This window comes from Poecilia formosa, unplaced genomic scaffold (assembly GCF_000485575.1).
Source record: "Poecilia formosa unplaced genomic scaffold, Poecilia_formosa-5.1.2 Scaffold45, whole genome shotgun sequence".
Taxonomy (NCBI): Eukaryota; Metazoa; Chordata; class Actinopteri; order Cyprinodontiformes; family Poeciliidae; genus Poecilia; species Poecilia formosa.
This window is the reverse complement of record NW_006799984.1, coordinates 2,188,643-2,205,958: the sequence shown is the minus strand read 5'-3', so window position 1 is coordinate 2,205,958 and position 17,316 is coordinate 2,188,643. Positions and strand designations below refer to the sequence as shown.

Genomic DNA, 17,316 nt, shown 5'->3' with positions numbered 1-17,316 from the left:
ACTCCACAATGTTAGCGCCACCACTTAAATAAACATCAAAATGTTTCAGGGCTAAGATCAAAGCAAACGTCTCTTTCTCAATCACAGAATAGTTCAGTTGGTGTTTATTGAACTTCTTTGAAAAATAACTCACCGGCCTGCCAATACCCAGATCATCAGTCTGTGTAAGGACAGCTCCGGCACCCACGTGACTGGCGTCCACGTAAAGCTGAAACGGACGGTTAAAGCGTGGTGCAGCCAATACAGGAGCAGCACAGAGGAGTCTTTTCACCTGCTCAAAAGCCTGCTGACAAAGGGAAGACCATTCAAACTTTACATCCTTATGCAGCAAGTTTGTTAGCGGCGCCACCACAGATGAAAAGTTTCGGCAAAAACATCTGTAGTATCCTACCAGCCCAAGAAAACGCATTAGTTCCCTTTTCGTAGCTGGAACAGGAAACTGCTCTACCGCCTGAATCTTCGCTGCAACAGGGCGGACCTCACCCTGGCCAACCACACGACCTAAATAGGTAACAGTCGCCCTTCCAAATTCACATTTGGCCAGGTTGACTGTTAACCTCGCTCCCGCCAAACGAGTGAAAAGCTCCCGGATGCGCTCCACGTGCTCTTCCCACGTATCCGAGTACACCACCACGTCGTCCAAGTAGACCGCACACCCAGTCATATCACCAACCACTCTGTTCATTAATCTCTGAAACGTCGCCGGCGCATTTCTCAGGCCAAACGGCATCACTGTGTAAGAAAACAAGCCTGTAGGAGTAACAAATGCTGACACTTCACGTGCGCGTTGTGTCAAAGGCACCTGCCAGTAACCCTTTAGAAGGTCAAACTTACTAACAAAGTTAGCAGAACCCACCTGGTCAACGCAATCATCCATTCTCGGCAAAGGGAAACAATCTGGTTTTGTCACAGCGTTAAGCTTGCGAAAATCCGAGCAGAAACGTAGGGTGCTATCAGGCTTGGGGACCAGAATACATGGAGATGCCCAACTGGACATACTCGGTTCTGCAATCCCATTACGAAGCATGTAATCTACTTCTGCATCCAAATGCTTACGCTTCTCCAGATTCACTCTGTAAAACCGTTGTTTTATNATTTTAATAACATATATTTGTATAGGTTTGTTAGAACCGTAACCATGTTGTGACAGTATGTCATGAGACTGTGCTGGAGTGTATCATTACGTACAGTATTGAAATATTTTTTGTGGGTTTCCTCGTTCCACTGCCAGGGTGGCAGGTGTCCTTTGTCGCCCCCTGGTGGTAAAACTGATCCTAGCTCCACCACCTGTTTACATCAGTAATTACCCTTGCAGTGCTCATCAGCCATTTGTTCAACAATAAAAGTTGAAAAAATGGCTTTTACATTTGTCCCAAAGAAACAAACAAATGCACAGGAAGAGCGTATGTAAAGAGCCAGAGGAATAAAATAGAAAAGTTGCAAGAATAAACAGTTTATTTGCACTTGGGACGGTTTGTGTCTCACTAACCTGATAGGTGAGAGTTTCAGGCTGCAGAAATGTTGGTCTGTTAACAAAGGCTGCATTCCATTTAGAGTTCTGGTTTTGCACACATTATACCAAACCACATGCACAGATGCAGACATGGAATGCAGCCCTTTTTAACAAATTGCTCTGATTTTTATTTTTTATTTTTTTACTTGTTTAGGTCAAAATATCTGGACTATCAGTTACCATTGAAGTATTACTTTACACCTCTACTTCTAAGAGTAATTTTTCCTTTTTTTAATCATGTTAACTACATACACACTGGAAAAGCAAAATCTTACCAAGTATTGTTGTCTGGTTTCTAGTGTAAATATCTCACTACACTGGAAATAAGACAAAACAAAAAACCTTACAAGTAACTTTTTAGCAAGATACTGGCAGATTTTCACTTGTAAAATGGGGAAATGTCTTGTTTTAAGTGAAATAATCTGCCAGTGGAACCAGTACTTTTTAAAATCAATATTAAGGAATTGTTGACATAAAACAAGCTCCTATGTCTTGATGAAAATGTAACTATAAGTTTGTTTAGTCTTATTTCAAGTGTACTAAGATACTGGAACTAGAAACTAGACAAAAAATACTTGGTAAGATTTAGTGTTTTTTATGTACTGGTCAAAGCAAATAACCGTCTTTATCAACTTATGTGACATTTAAAAAGGAGTAGAAAGAAGATTTTATTTACAATTCAATAGTTACATTAATAAAATAAATGTTTCATGAAGGTCTTGTACTTTTCTACCCACTTTTAGACACTCACTGAAATCCTTTAAAACACAACAACCAACCAAGACAACTGAGGACAAAATTAGAGTCAGATCTGAAATAATGATCCACAACAGACAGAAAGTGTCCGAAAGTTGTGATGTAAATACCAACGTTACATTTCATTGTTCCGTTTGTCGGGAAGAAACTGGAGAGTTCGAATGCTGACACACTCAGCAGACGGACATCACTCTGACAGGATATGGCATGCATTCATTCTGCTGGTTTTAGTGCCTTTGTTTTGTGCTCCACAAACAGAAAGTGAGTCAAACTGTGCAGCAAATGGTGAGTCACTGAGGTGTATTTTTACTCAAAGAGAGAGAGAAGAACGACAGGTGAAAAGTGTTGCTTTTGTGTGTGTGTGACGAGAACAACAGGAGCGATGCAGGAGTGTCGGATAGATGAACTACAGCTGAACAAATAATTTAAAATCAGATTAAACTCAGTCATAAAAGGAGGGAAAAAAATAAATTACTACGTCGCGTTTTCATATTTATTTGGTTTGCCTTCAGTAGGCTTTGCACCAACCTTAACAACATATTTGAACATTTTATGTTAAAATAATATGTCTGTGTTCACTGAAGAGAAAACAGAACCTTTTGTAATAATCTTGTATTAATGGTGACACAATTTTTCATTTAGAAATCTTGTACTGTCCCAGATAAAAGATTCTGGATTTTTTCTTGAGATGAGATTTACATCCATGTTTCACAAATCATTAAACTAATGCTGAAGTGATTAAAGGGCTATTTCAGGTGTAAAACCTGGACTAAATCCAGATTATTATTCAAGTCTCCAGTTTGTGACTTGTGATACATTAAAATATGATTAAAAATTCTTTATCTGCAATCTAAACCACAACCGGTTTAAAAACCTTGTCTGAAAAACAGGAAATCATCATTTTAAACATCTGCGAGCTTTCTGCAGAGCGTGACGTTTTTGTCCTCATGTGGAAATGCACTGAAGAGGCAGGATTTATTTTATAAATCTACCATGAAAGAGGAACAGAGTGCAGACATGCAGAAAGGTAAAGTCCCCAGTCTGAAGAATCACAGGAGCTGCTCTTACCTGAATCCACCTACAAATTAGTCTGTGAAGTGAAAGATGAAGTCAGATGAATCACATGGGTGTCCATGTTGACTGTGAAACATTTCTTGTTGAAATATATGATAACTTAGTAGTTTTTTATAAGAACAAAAACAGAAAGTTGTACAATCTATTTCAGTTAAAGTTCTTTTACTTTGTTTAGACACTTTTGTCTTTATCAAATTCACTGATAAATTCATACTGGATTGGTTGCAGAATGATTCTGTTCCGTTCCAGTGTTTAATTCATGTCTTATTAAATAAACCTGGAGGTAAATGTGGTATTTTTGTGTTCCAACAGACCTCAAAGTCAGTGTCAGAGAGGTAGATCTCCAGGCGGAGCGGGTCGACTCCCTCTGGCAGTGGCCGGGCCTGCAGCTGAGCCAGAGGGTAAATGTTCTGACAGAGTCGGGCCAACACGTCCTCCACCAGGATGATCTGGTTGCACACCTCCGCCTCCTGTAAGCAACAACGGGAAAGAAGTCAGAGAAACAGCCAATAAAACCTGGAAAAAAAAATTAATCCGCAGTTACTTTGATACTTTCAAACAAAATGGTCACCAATCCCTGTTAAAGGGGATCTATTATACAAAATTCACTTTCTGAATACTTTTATGCTTCCATTTGGGTCTCAACAGATCTATCCTAATCTGTTCAAGGAAGCGCAATAGATCACCTTTAAGCGTTTTTATGTAAAAGGAATAAAGTTAAAGGGGTATGAACACTTTAACACGGCACCGTAAAGAGTCTGGTCATAGAAAATGATTGTACATGTTTTTTTAGTCTTACTCTCTCTGTGATTTCAGCCACGTCCTCCCTGTGCTCCCAGCTGGGGAACATGTTAGTGAAAGTGAGCGGCTCCAGACCTGCGTGGATCAAATACGACTTCTGAGGCTTCTTCTCGTTCTTCTCTGCAGGAAAAAACATCAGAACAACCGCAATAAAGTTAACAGAAGAAAAAAAATGTACTTTGCAAAATCCAATGATCTACCGAGACTGAAATCAATCAAATTAAGAAGGAAAACATCACAGCACAATCGTCCTGCACAGGTCACACCTGCATGCAGTCGTAGGCGAAGGCTCCTTTCTGCTCACCTTTGCAGTACTGCAGAACGGTCTCCATCGCACACTTCCTGTCTGCGTCCCAGCGGATGCGGGCCGAGCCGGTGCTCTCGCTGTCCTGAGGCCACCAGCCCTGCCACAGGTAGACCTCGTGGAAGTTATCCACCAGAAACAGAGCTTTGCAGGAAAGACGAAAATAGTTATGACAGAAAGTGAGGATTTGTAACATTCCTGTAAATTAAACAAGTTCACTGCTTCTCAACTCAGCAAAAAGAGAAATGAAATGGATTAAATCACAAAAGCTACTTTTAAAAATGCATAAATGAGGAAAAAATAAACCAAAAGGTTTCAGAACTTAAAACAATTCTGATATGATACTCTAATGTTCAGATGAAGTAAAATGAAGGATTCCTGCAGGCCGTGTCCTGGTCTCACCAGGCTGCGGAGCGTTGTACAGGTCTTCCTGCAGGAACGGCAGCGAGCTGACCAGCTCTGGAGCTTTGGACGGATGGAAGAACTCGGACGCTACGAAGTCTCCAGATGTGCTGCTCAGCTGGAAGAGCCGTGGAGTGAAGTTGAATTTACCCGGATCTGATGACAAAAAAGGTTTTCGATACATCTTTTAAAAAGAAAACTTAAACTTTTTTTTACCTGCGTGACATCAGCAGTCAAACTGCACAAACTGTCAATATTTAATTGATCTAAAACATTAAACTCCTGCGTACCTTGGAGCATGCAGTCATAAGCCTTCCTGTCTTTCCTCCCCAGCGCCTCCCAGAATCCCGGAGGCTCCACTCCTTCGTCACACTCATGGATGGTCACTTTGCAGCTGCTATGAAGGCCCGCTTCCAGAGGACACCTGGCAAACAGAAAAATATGAACTGGATTTAACAAAAGGCTGTGGATTTTTACTGAGTGAACAACTAAACTTTTCAAAAGGCATTAAAAAGAAGATCTCCTTACTGTTCCTTGATTTTAAGCGCAGCTGTGTTTCCAACGCTGCGAGTGTGCAGCTGAGACTTGCATCCATGCCACAGGTAGATGAGGGCTTTATTAATGTTGAGCAGGATCATGGAGGCTCTGGAGCGCAGACTGCTGCAGTGACACACCACCTCCAGCAGGTGGCCCTCCACCGGCACCTCACCTCGCACACAGTACAGACGCCACTCGCCTGGATAGAAATTTGACATAATCAGAGGTCAGTGGAGTTCTCAAAAATTATATTCAAATAAGTTTTACTCTACTTCAACATATTTTTACTCAAGTAAAAGTAAAAAAGTATTTAATAAAATACAGAGTAAGTGATCAAAACATCAATCATTTAGCATTTAAAACTTACGTCAACAAATGTATGAATAAAATATACAGACGCCAAACAAAAGCTTACTCTGAGTGTTCTCCTCCTCCTCCTCCCTCTTGCCAGCATGGATGATCATCCCTCCATTAAAGCACTGCAGGAAACATGGCGGCTCCTTTCCCTGCTGCACCTGGACCTGAAATACACAGGAGTTGAACTCAGAATTGATTTGGATCAAACACAGAGCCCATGTCGACCCTACGGCTCTACCTGAGCTCCTCTCTCCTCGCCCAGCTCCACCGTCATCAGCGCCGATGTTCCCTTCTCGCTGACGGTCAAGTTCCTGCCCTGCCAGAAGAAGTAGCAGCATTTCTCCTTCCCTGGCCCGCTGCTCCTCGCTTCGGGGTTCTGCCTTCGACCCACTGGGACACATTTGAAAAACATGTCAACCATACTTGCTGATTGAAAGCTACAAAAAGTAACGTTTACTAAAACTATATCAGTTTTTTTGTTCAGTATCTAATGCAAATATCTTGGTACACTTGAAGTAAGGCAAAACTAATTTACAAGTAACTTTTTAGCAAGACACAGGAGCTTGTTTTAAGTCAATAGTTCCTAAATATTGATAAATAAGTACTAGTTCTGCTGGCATATTATTTCATTACTTTGTCATATCTTGTTATAAGTGTAATAATTGTATTAAAGATTTACTGACTTAAGACAAGCTCCTATATCTTGCAAGTTAATTTTATTTCATCTGTACTAAGATATTTGCACAAGAAACTCGACCAAAAATACTTGGTAACATTTTGTGTTTTTGCAATGCAGAAACAACCAATCAGAGCCAGGAGGAGGGTCTTAATGCTGTCAATCAAGCTCATGTACACACTACGCACAAACTCCGCTTTGCTCTCTGATTCCCCACACAGATCCTGGTTTGAAATTTCAGGAAAACAAATGTTTTTTTCTGTAACAGTAACTTGTTTCTCTGCCATTAGCACATTTAGCAGAATGTACAAGAGACTGACCGACAGCACCAAGACCCTCCTCCTGGCTCTGATTGGTTGTTTTTGACTAGAAACTACATTTCTTCAGGTGGCAATAGTAGCACTGTTAGATAGAGGAGCTTGATTTTTTCCACAGATTATCTGTCTCATAGAAAACTGTCAGGATCAGGACATGGTGAAAGTTTTAACAAATATGTGAAAAACAGATTGCAAAAGTTAAATACTACAGCTTTGAGAATAATTCACAGTGTTGCTTTAACTGCAGAGACTGACCTGAGGTGCTAACCATGAACTTCCACTTGACCACATAGGCGTCCCCCTCATGGAACTGGCCGATGCTCTGCCGCGGCAGACGACTGTAGTCAAACTCCAGGATGTGCCACACGTCCACAGAGGCAGTGCTGATCTCCTGCAGCCTCATGAGGTCCTCTGACTCCACGGGGCCGTAGCCCCGGCCCACGTTCACCCCGTCCAGAATGGTGCTGATGGGCGTCTGGAGGAGAGGCAGCATCAGGGACGTGTCATAAGGTCGACACTCACGTCCAGGAGCCTCCTGAGAGGAAGAAAACAAGGAGAAATGAACAATTCAGAGACGTTATCAAGAAGAAAACTGGTGTTTTCTAAAGCGTCTAGGTCAGAGGTCAGCAATCTGCACCTTTTGAGTATTTCCACAGTGACTCTTAATAACTTTGGCAATCATGTATCATGAAACATTTGCCACAATAAAGTTTTTTGGGAACACTTTATTTGAAAGGTGTCCATAAGATGGACATGACAATGTCATAAACATGGCATTACATTTTTCAAGACTGTATTTGGTAAAGTCGACACTTTTAATGCAGTTTAATACAAGTTTTAGTTTCACTTTACATTAAAAATGTCATTGTTTACCATTAATGTAAACTTGACACTTTTAAAGCACTGAGAATGCAACTTTTAATGCAATCCTGCATTAAGTGTCATTATTTACCAAATGACACTTCATGACAACAGTCATAAACATTCATGAAAACTCCTTCATGTTCATGACAAATGTTATCTCATGTTTATGGCAGTGTCATGTCCGTCTTATGCACAACCCTTCAAATAAAGTGTTACCTGTTTTTTAGCTGGACTGAGGGGAAAATTGTTCTTTTTAATATAAAGATTAAGTCTTTAATTCTTGTCAGACTGCTTCTGGCAACATCTGCTTAGAGTAAACGGCACAGTTAAGACAACAGATAAAAACGTAACGAACCTTCTGCTCGGTTACAAACTCAACTCCTTCTTTCAGCGTTGGTGACTTCACTTCTGTCCAGTCCGTGAACTTTTCTTTGAACAAGATGGTTTCATTGTGCTCAGTGAGTCTGCCAAAGATGGCCCAGTCAGGACGGCCCTGGCCCTTCCTGTGGACCAAAAACACAGCAGACATGAAAAACTTCAATCACACACTTACCTCAGACAAAAGACGACAAACTACAAAAACAAGCAGCTGTGAAAGGGGTCGAAGCCCTCCTTATCAAGTCCAGCCTGAGTGGAACATGTCCTGGAACCTGCAACTTTTTTCAGATATAACATTTTTGTTATACGATTAATCATCAGAATAATCAATTAGTTGCAGCCCTAATTTGTAGTGTAAGTTTTATACTGAAGCTTATAAAAAAAGCGTAAGGAGCACACAAGGTTCCTAGCATAGAAACTAGACGTGTTGCAGCCCTAATTAGCACCCGCTAACCTGGGGATGAGCGTGTTGCAGCCTCCGGGATCGAGAGGGTTGATGTCGCAGCAGGTGTAGTCAAACGTCCCGTTCCACAGGTGCTTGGCGAGCTGAAAGGCCACCTTCCTTTGTGGTAGGGTCACTTCTTTTCCGTGCCACACATACACCTCGCTGCCAAAGTCAAACACCAACACCTGCAGCTCACAGAGCGAACACAAAGCGATCCTGTAAACCAGGGGTCCCCAAATTACGGCCCGCGGGCCGGATCCGGCCCGCCACGTCATTTGGTCCGGCCCCCTGAACAATGCCGGATCCGGCCCGCCTCCTCATACCAGAGAGCATTCAGTGTTTTTTTTCATATATTGTATTTTCTGGTTTATATGTGGATTTTTCTTCAACCACCAGGGGGCTTGAGCAGATGTGAAACTAACTTTCCCTCAATGGAATATATACTAGTCAGTCCCAGTCACCGTTTCACTCACGGTTTTTTCCATTTGCATTCTGGGTAAAAATCTATCTAAAAGCGCGAATGTGTCGTCGCAACCTCCCCCCCTCCCCATCGACCAGAATTTTCTAAGGTTTCTTTCTCCAAAAACTAAGACCGGCCCCCGACCAGAGGAAGGAACAGCTATGTGGCCCTCGCAGGAAAAAGTTTGGGGACCCCTGCTGTAAACTAACCCTCTGCAGCTGCCGTGTGGTTTAATAACAGCAATGCAACCTGAAAGCAAACATTCACATGATCGTCTGCTGTTTACACTCCACTACACACATACGTCATGTAATTAAATCTGCAGAAAATAAAAAGCTAATTAAAAGATCCTTTAAAAACATTTTGCACGCAGAAAGTTTGATCCAACAATTTACTAAAACTCAGAAAGGTCTCAAAAGAAACGTAGATATAAATTATTTCAACCATGATTCATTCATGATCTGTAGTTAGGACACAACAGACTTAGAAATCCTTGTAAATGTTTTTATATTTAGTTACCAGTTTGAATTTTGTTCTAAAAGAGATGCAAGAAGAATTGACCTAGAATTCACATCTTTGACCAGAGGTTGCCAACTTTTATAAGTGAAGAATGTAAAAATGCATGTTAAAGCTTTTAGTTTTAGATATATAATTTTTTTATTTTCCATCAATTTCTGTTTTTTTTCCCATTCTTATCCAGACCTGGATTTTATCACAAATCACTTCCACGCTTTGTAAAATTTCACCTTGATTTGCACCTTTTCTAGGGACAACTCTGCAGACTAAAACAGCAGAAATTTACCTTTAGTGTCTCTTATTCTGTCATAAACCAATAAAATTTATATTTGTCTTGTGTTAAATCATCTGTTCACCTCCTTGGGTGCAAGCAGGCAGGTGTGAGGAATCTTCCCCCACTCCTCATCATCAGGAACCAGTTTGTCGTCCACCAGTCTGAAGATGCAGTTGGTTTCCACAATGCCACTCTCAAAGCGCTCATCCTCCTCTGGTGGACCTGCCGCTATGGGACAATTTGTTTGATAAAAACAAAATAAAATGAGTAATCAAGTGATTTAAAAATAAACATTTGGTATTAATGCTTCTGCCTGAAGTCTTACATTTATAAGACATCTGTCCACCCAGGACTGTCCAGAACTGCTGCGCATCAGAACCCTGTGTGTTAACACCTTCATCGATGGTTTGCACCTGACTCGCCCTGCAGCCCATGTCCTTATGCGTCTGGATGAATGTGGCTAAGTCCGTTGCCTAGGCACAGACACAAACAAACCCCCCAAAAAACATCAGAAGATGATGTGAGAAAGTCTTTCTGAACTTAAAAACAAACCAGATAAATACCAAAAGATGTGGGTGACTGTAGCTAAGCATAATGTGGTGAAAATGCCGTTGATCACCAGGAAAAAAGGGAAAAAATAAATTAAAGTGTTCATAAGAGGGAATGAATAAAGTGGATCTACGTTCATCAGCTGATGCTCAGCTCTGATGTTTTTTCCCCATGGCCGTTCCTATTAGTAATAGGACTGCAATAAGATTTCATAATCATAATCATAATTTTCAGCTATTGTTTACGTCCAGATTTACCACGTCTGCCCTTTTCTGGTGCAGAATTATGATGCATGTCTCACATCAATGACATAACAGCTGAATAAAATGCGACATGACTGTTCAGACTGCAGATGCTTTGAAAACAATCGAATATGTTGTCGAATTAGCAAAGACTGGACTTTTTTTGGGTAAAAAGATCGGGTCACATTTGTTTACTGTTTGAATGCAGTCAAAGTGTCAATGTGAAGAATGGAATGAAGATGAGAGGCACAATCACTGATTAATAATTTTTGTTTAAATATGAGAATTGCAGCAATACTTCTGACCAACCAAGCAGAGCAACAATACTCACTTTAGCTTTCTCAATCACATTTGAGAACTCTCCTATCCAGACAAAGCAGTGCTCTGGTGTGACAAGCACGAAACTGTCCCCACTGTTCAACGAAGAGGCTCTGGGCTCCACTAATCTGGTCTGAACATGGCGACGACCTGCAGAAGACACAATCGACATTATCAAATAAATCTTTACACTTACAAAATGAATCCTGGAGTAATTTTAATCTCCTGATGTTCAAATATTGTTTTTTGGCAATAGTACATGTAATGGATTTAAAGTGTAGCAGGTAGAGACGAAAGTTACAGTTAATGAGTTCATCTAAAGTTGATTGATCTTGTATTAATTGATACAAACGTTTTCTTGTGTATTGAAAGGGCTGACTATGTTTTAAATAACATAAAGTGCAAACGTTTTTCATAATATGCTGAATAAAGAAAAAACATTAAATTTTAACACTGCATCAGAAGTATTAAATACGCAGAATAAACTGAAAATTTTGGTTTTCTCACATGACTAAGCTGCATGAAGTTCACTACCTCACGACAACCCTCAAAAATCGTGTTTTTGCTGTCGTCACATCCTCGCCTTCGTAGCAAATCAGTAATTTCTAGTTAAGAAGTTGACCCCGTTTCGTCATGCAAGCGCGGCTGAAGGTGAAACGTAAGGTTTATTTTTCAAAACAGAACGCATAAAGTGCATTTTGCGTCCCACACCGGACCCCGTTTGTTTTTTTTTCCCTTTTCAGTTCCGTTATGGCCGCCATCTTTAATTCTGTACCAAAGGGCTTCGCTTAAGACTGACTAGCGGCGCCCTCTGCTGGATGGCGGTCAAACTGCAACACTAATGAAGGTCTGGTGGATGTTAATAGTTCATAGTTTTAGTCTAAAAAACTATTAATCGTCAGTTATCTTAGTCCTAAGTAGCACAAAATGTTTTGCAGGTAACCAGAGCTTTTACCTTTAACCTGGATCAGCATGAGGTTCTTGAACGGCACTGCACTGTTGTTGGATGTCTGTTCTGAGATGTTGACGTTTCGCAGACTCACACTGCTGAAGTTTTCTTTGCTGGCAAGACCTGCCAGAGCCGCCTCGGAGTAATCTGAGTTTTTATTTGCTGAAGGGATGGAAGAATGTGCTTTATTAAAATTAAAATCTACAAAGTGGTTCAATAAATTTAACAAGATCCCAAGTGTAAACACTGCTTTGAAAATGAGTCAGAGGTGTTTTTATACTAATTTCTGGTGTTTTAAAAAAAGGCCTAGCTTTGTAAGCTTTCAAAATGCCTCACATATCCCACTGGGAGTTTTTTTTTTTTTTTTTTACCTCAAACAGCAAACACAGTGAGTCATTTCTAACTCTTTCTTCTTCCTAAACTCACAGATATACCATAAGGTGCTGTAATCCTTACACTCACTCTTCTCAGCCTTCATCCTCTTGCTCTCCAGCTGTGCCACATTCAGTCTCTCCTCTGTGTACTCGTGTCGAATGTCCTCTCTAGCTGCCAGCATTTTAAGAGGATTTCTTGAAGCTTGAACGTTCCTGGATGGTCGGACAGATCGCTTATGCTGCACCATGGCTGAGGCCAGCCTGCGTAGGAGGGAAAACAGCCACAGAACATGATGGAAAAGACCAAATGAGAATTAAAACACAAAATCTGACCAATGTTTTTATCTAATTTCTAGAGAAAATATCTTTGCACACTTGAAATAAGACAAAACTGACTTAGAAGTAACTTTTGAGCAAGATATATGAGCTTGTTTTATGTCAATAATTCCTTAATGTTGGAAAAAGTTATAGTTCCACTTGCAGATTATTTTACTTATAAAACGGGGAAAATGTCTTGTTATAGGTGAAATAATCTGCAAGTGCAACCAGTACTTTTTCAATAACATTAAGAAATAATTATTTCTCCTTAGTTTTGTGCAAAAAATACTGGGTGAGATTTTGTGGTTTGCAATGTGGTTGTTATTTTAATAAACATATTTTAAGACAGTTGTCTGTACTGGAATGAAAAGAAGTTTGTTTTGTTTTCATACGTTGGACCGTGAGAACCAAAGATGCTGTCAAAGTCTTCGCTGATCTCGATCCTGGTGGGCATGCGAGGAAATTCTGCAACGCGTTTGTAGAACTTGGAGAAAATCTCATCGTCCAGCTTCATCACCTCCTTCACCGCCTTCTCCGTCACTGTAATGGTGGTTTCCTGCAAACCTGCCACTGATGAAGACAGTCAACATTAGGACTTAATGTACATAATAGAAAACACACCTATAATAGATAGTAAATAAAAATAAGAGATTCGCTATCATAAATACTGTATTAATATTGCGTTTAGTTGCATACCTTTGCTATTAATTCGTCCCAAAAAGCTCTCCAGCTTGTCCAGCTTCTTATCTGACTCCATGTCTGGCCTGGCCTCAATTTCTGTAAATAAAACAATTATATTCTGACACAGCAGCGACCTCAGTGGAAGTGGATTGGTATCTTTTTAGCCTTTTCACAACTAATACCTTCTAAAGCTAAAAGTGTTTGCGTATAAAATCAGTATTATCTGGTTTCACACTTTAGCATATATTTTTATTTAATTTTCCTGCTGGTTGTTGTTTCTATGTGTTTTGGCTTCAATGTTTGCTCAGCTCTGATTGTTTTGTGGTTTTTAACTTTATTTTTTCACAGAATATTTAGTTTGAAAGATTTCAGGAGGTAGACGAGTAGTCTTGTTTATATATTTTTGCATAACAATTTTGCTTTTATCCAGCTGCTTGTTGTCTTTGTTTCAGATTTAACATTCTAAAAGGACAGAAATAAGGAGTCATATTTAGATTTCCAGGACATTGAGGATGAAATAGTAGTGATGAATCAGACTTTTCTCACCCTCCTGTGGTTTGTTGACAGCTGGAGTGCTGCTCTTGAGTTTGGTGGAAACTGGTGACAGAATGGGACTGATAACTGAGGAGGAGGCTGCCAGGCCTGTGGACACAGAGAAAATCACAACATCAGATTACATAACTGCTGGAAGACCGTGAAGAAGAGCGATTTGTTAACTAGGATTTGTTTTGACAGTCAGTCATGTTTGATTAGCAGATCTTATTACTTCACGCTTTGATGCCTATGCAACATCTTTGTTTTAAACACATTTAAAGCATTCAGATTCAAACACCTAGAATTAAATGTCTCCTGCCAAAGTAACTCTTATAAAATCAGGGAAGAAAACCTAAATGGTAACTATAAAAATCCATCTACATAGATATATATGTATTTTTAAGATTTTTAAATCTGCTCTTTATTGTGTCAGAAATTATTTTCCTCTCCAGAGCTGTGGAGTTTTGACCTGACCTTTCTTGACCATTCGAGCAGCAACTGTGTACTGAGTGGAGTCGTTGGCGGCTCCTTTGCCTTTTGTCTTCCAGGCATCCTCACGCGTTGAAATCATCTGTTTCCTCTCTTCGATGGTCATCTGGGCCTCGGTTTCTTCCCCAGCATTCTGCACAGAGATGAGATTTAAAACAAGGAAGCTCATTAGGTTGAAGTGCCTTAGCTTGTACAGAATGAAATAAACTCTGGATGCAGGAAATGTTCATCGTTTCAGATCCTTTCCAGTCATCCTGATGAAATCAGCACATAAATCAAATCCATGGAGTGGATAAAATCCTCTATTTACCACTGCTTATAAAATATAACCCTAAAGTCTTACATCATGTTCCACATAACTTCACTGTAACATCATGTCAGAGCTTTTACTTCCTCCCAACCAATTATTCATGAAGTGACAGCATCAACTCAAGCAGAAACGCAAAGATTAGATCAATCCAAGCATGCAAGGTGCATGATTATCCAGTCCTCTTCATTCTTTCAGAAACAACACTGCCTGCTATTCATGCTGCCGTTACGAACACTGCAAAAACACAACTTGCCAAGTATTTTTGGTCTACTTTAGCACACTTGAAGTAACTAAACTAACTTGAAAGTAACTTTTTTTTTTTAGCAAGAAGAGAGATTGTTTTAAGTCAATAGCTGCTTAATATTAATGCAAAAGTTTTAGTTCCACTAGTAGATTTTTCCCCTTAAAACATTTTCCCATGTTGTAATTGAAATAAACTGCCAGTGCAAGTAGTACAGTTTTTAATCAATATTAAGGATTTACTGCCTTAAAACGAGCTCCAATATCTTGCGGAAAAGTCACTTTTAAGTTAATTTTATCTAATTTCAAGTGTGCTAAGATATTTGCACTAAAAACTAAACAAATTCCTGTGTTTTTCCAGTGAATCCGTCCCACCACTACAAAGAAAATCTTTTGCTTGTCAAGCAAAGAAAGACAGGAGCCCACTTCATGCTGTCCATCAGCGCTAGTCCTTACCTGACCATGATGGTCAATATATTGGCACTTTTGGCCAAGAGAAATAGTAGGAGAAAAGGTTGAGGAGAAGACAGGCTCCTGAGGATGGAGAGATGGATTGAAAAGTGAAAAAGGAGGAAACGCAAAAACATACAAAAGTAATAAGGATGGAAGAAGACGAAGGTTGGATTTAAAGGAGAAAAAGTGTAAGTCAGAAACTAAGAACATGATGCAAAAAGTATAAACTGGAGGTTAGTTTACTTTACTCCAACTGGTAAACTGATATTAGTACTTATTTTAAATAATATGTTCCCTAAAACAGACGTTCTAATGCTGGAAACATCGCTGGTCTGAACAATAAGCCTGCACCCCTTACAAGTCCCTGAAAGGTGGCAACTTATTAGTTTTAACAGTCACTTTCTGTTATGACATGATTCCCAGTTATAGCTCTTTGTCTTTTCTCTAACAAGCACATTTGTTGTAGGATTTTACACATTTAGAGTTTGCTTCTTTTAAAAAAGAAAGAAAAAGAGAGAGAAACAATTTCACTGTGACTATCTGCATGTGAATCAAGTTTTTTTATTTGAATAATATTTGGGTGGTATATATTAACGACCAAACGTGCTGGAACTCTGCTTGGGTTGCTAGGTGACAGGCTGGGCATTTCTGGCGGTTGCTAGGTAACAGCAAAGTATGACTGAACTGCCGTTTTTGAAATGTCTTATTTTCCAGACACCAAAAAACTTTAACTTATTGGAAATAAAAGTTAACACCTGACTGTTTTTTTAAGCACTTGGGTTGTTTTTAAAGCAGTAGAGACCCAAATGAAAGTACAAAAATGTCATGAGTCCTTTTTTAAAGTTCACATGAAAAAAGATTGATGCACTTAAAAGGTGTGAATATTTTCATGCTGCACAGACTGATGCTGCCAACACCATGCTTAACAGTTGTTAGACCAGACATATCCTTTATTGTTGTTCAGTGGGTAAATCCAGGTGTACCAACAGCAAAGTCACAGGAAAATGAATGGAAACAAGAAACAAAAGACGGTGAGTCTGTAGTGTTCTTAAAGAATCACTCTGTCTCTTGTCATTGTGGTCAAACAGATAGTTTTCACTTCTACAAAAGATATTTGGTGTACCCATGTGGGCGGCTGCTAATTTCAGCCAAGCTTGAAGGTGTTGAATTTCGGAGAAGGGGTTCCTGTCTTTGCTGTTCACACTCCATTTTCTATTTGTATTTGTTCACCATTAGCAGTAGATTTAGCCAGCCACACAAACACAATGTGATTGGACGGCACAGTTACTGGTCCAAGCTGATTGGCTAAGAACTGGTGTGCTGCTGGCAGCGAGCCTTACCCAAAGCTGTTCAGAGCCAGACACTGCAGAATGGTCCTGAGCGACGCCTTCCTCCTGAAAGGGTTAAAACAGAGAAACAACTCAGCTGATGGAAACGGGGTGCGGGTGGGGAAGGGGGAGAAGTTGTTGCTAAAGAGTTTGCAACTAAGACAGGAGGGGGGACTGTCATGAAAGGCTGAAACAGGACGCTTCTTCCAACAGAATACTAATAGTGAAGCGGGTGAGAAGCCAGAAAAGAGGCTCTTTAAAAAGCCCCTATGGTCTGATATTGCCTCTACTCTATCTCCAAACTAGTCTGTAAATAGTTTTCTTTGCCATACTGGTTCGTAAAAATGTACTTAAACACCAAAGGTGCAAAACAAAATCATTTAGGAAAAGAAAAAAGGTTGAAAAAGTCACCATAAAAGGAAAAACGTGTGAAATAAAATCTAAAGTTACAATAGAATTATAATTATGAAAGGTGAACAGTAAAAACAGACCTTTAAAATAAAAAGAGAAATCTTAATTCTTTCTTTATCCTGAACCTATAGTCGATTTCTTTCATTTATAACAAAACAATCAGAGCAAAAAATGCAGACAATTTTTTCAACACTTCACAGAAAATTAATTTAAATACACACACACACACATATATATATAAATAAATTCCCTTCTCACCCTCCGCGGGTGGTCTCTTTCATCCTCTGAGCTCGGGTCCTCTACCAGAGGCCTGGGAGCTTGAGGGTTCTGCGCAGTATCTTGGCTGTGCCTAGAACTGCACATTTCTGGACTGAGATGTCTGATGTCATTCCTGGGATCTGTTTTAGCCACTGCCCCAGCTTGGGGGTGACTGCCCCGAGGGCCCC

General features: G+C 40.0%; 1 protein-coding gene across 9 annotated transcripts in view; it reads right to left on the bottom strand.

Moving 5' to 3' along the window:
- The window catches only part of svilb (supervillin b), a 51,625-nt gene that overhangs the window by 1,649 nt on the left and 32,660 nt on the right, over positions 1-17,316 (bottom strand). For 5 of the 9 annotated variants that reach the window (XM_016671476.1, XM_007552054.2, XM_007552056.2 and 2 more), the window contains 22 exons: positions 16,472-16,525; positions 15,135-15,212; positions 14,114-14,261; positions 13,652-13,747; positions 13,121-13,201; positions 12,817-12,994; positions 12,189-12,367; positions 11,739-11,894; positions 10,797-10,933; positions 10,000-10,147; positions 9,757-9,902; positions 8,434-8,609; positions 7,957-8,104; positions 6,993-7,272; positions 5,983-6,134; positions 5,803-5,908; positions 5,379-5,586; positions 5,141-5,274; positions 4,851-5,006; positions 4,449-4,592; positions 4,143-4,264; positions 3,658-3,813 (listed from right to left, as the gene is read on the bottom strand). In XM_016671476.1, coding sequence (XP_016526962.1) covers positions 3,658-3,813; positions 4,143-4,264; positions 4,449-4,592; positions 4,851-5,006; positions 5,141-5,274; positions 5,379-5,586; positions 5,803-5,908; positions 5,983-6,134; positions 6,993-7,272; positions 7,957-8,104; positions 8,434-8,609; positions 9,757-9,902; positions 10,000-10,147; positions 10,797-10,933; positions 11,739-11,894; positions 12,189-12,367; positions 12,817-12,994; positions 13,121-13,201; positions 13,652-13,747; positions 14,114-14,261; positions 15,135-15,212; positions 16,472-16,525 — 3,183 coding nt within the window. Of the gene's footprint in view, positions 1-3,337; positions 3,360-3,657; positions 3,814-4,142; positions 4,265-4,448; positions 4,593-4,850; positions 5,007-5,140; positions 5,275-5,378; positions 5,587-5,802; positions 5,909-5,982; positions 6,135-6,992; positions 7,273-7,956; positions 8,105-8,433; positions 8,610-9,756; positions 9,903-9,999; positions 10,148-10,796; positions 10,934-11,738; positions 11,895-12,188; positions 12,368-12,816; positions 12,995-13,120; positions 13,202-13,651; positions 13,748-14,113; positions 14,262-15,134; positions 15,213-16,471; positions 16,526-17,316 lie in introns of all 9 variants that reach the window. The other 4 variants (XM_007552055.2, XM_007552057.2, XM_007552058.2 and 1 more) reach the window with 3 other exon arrangements.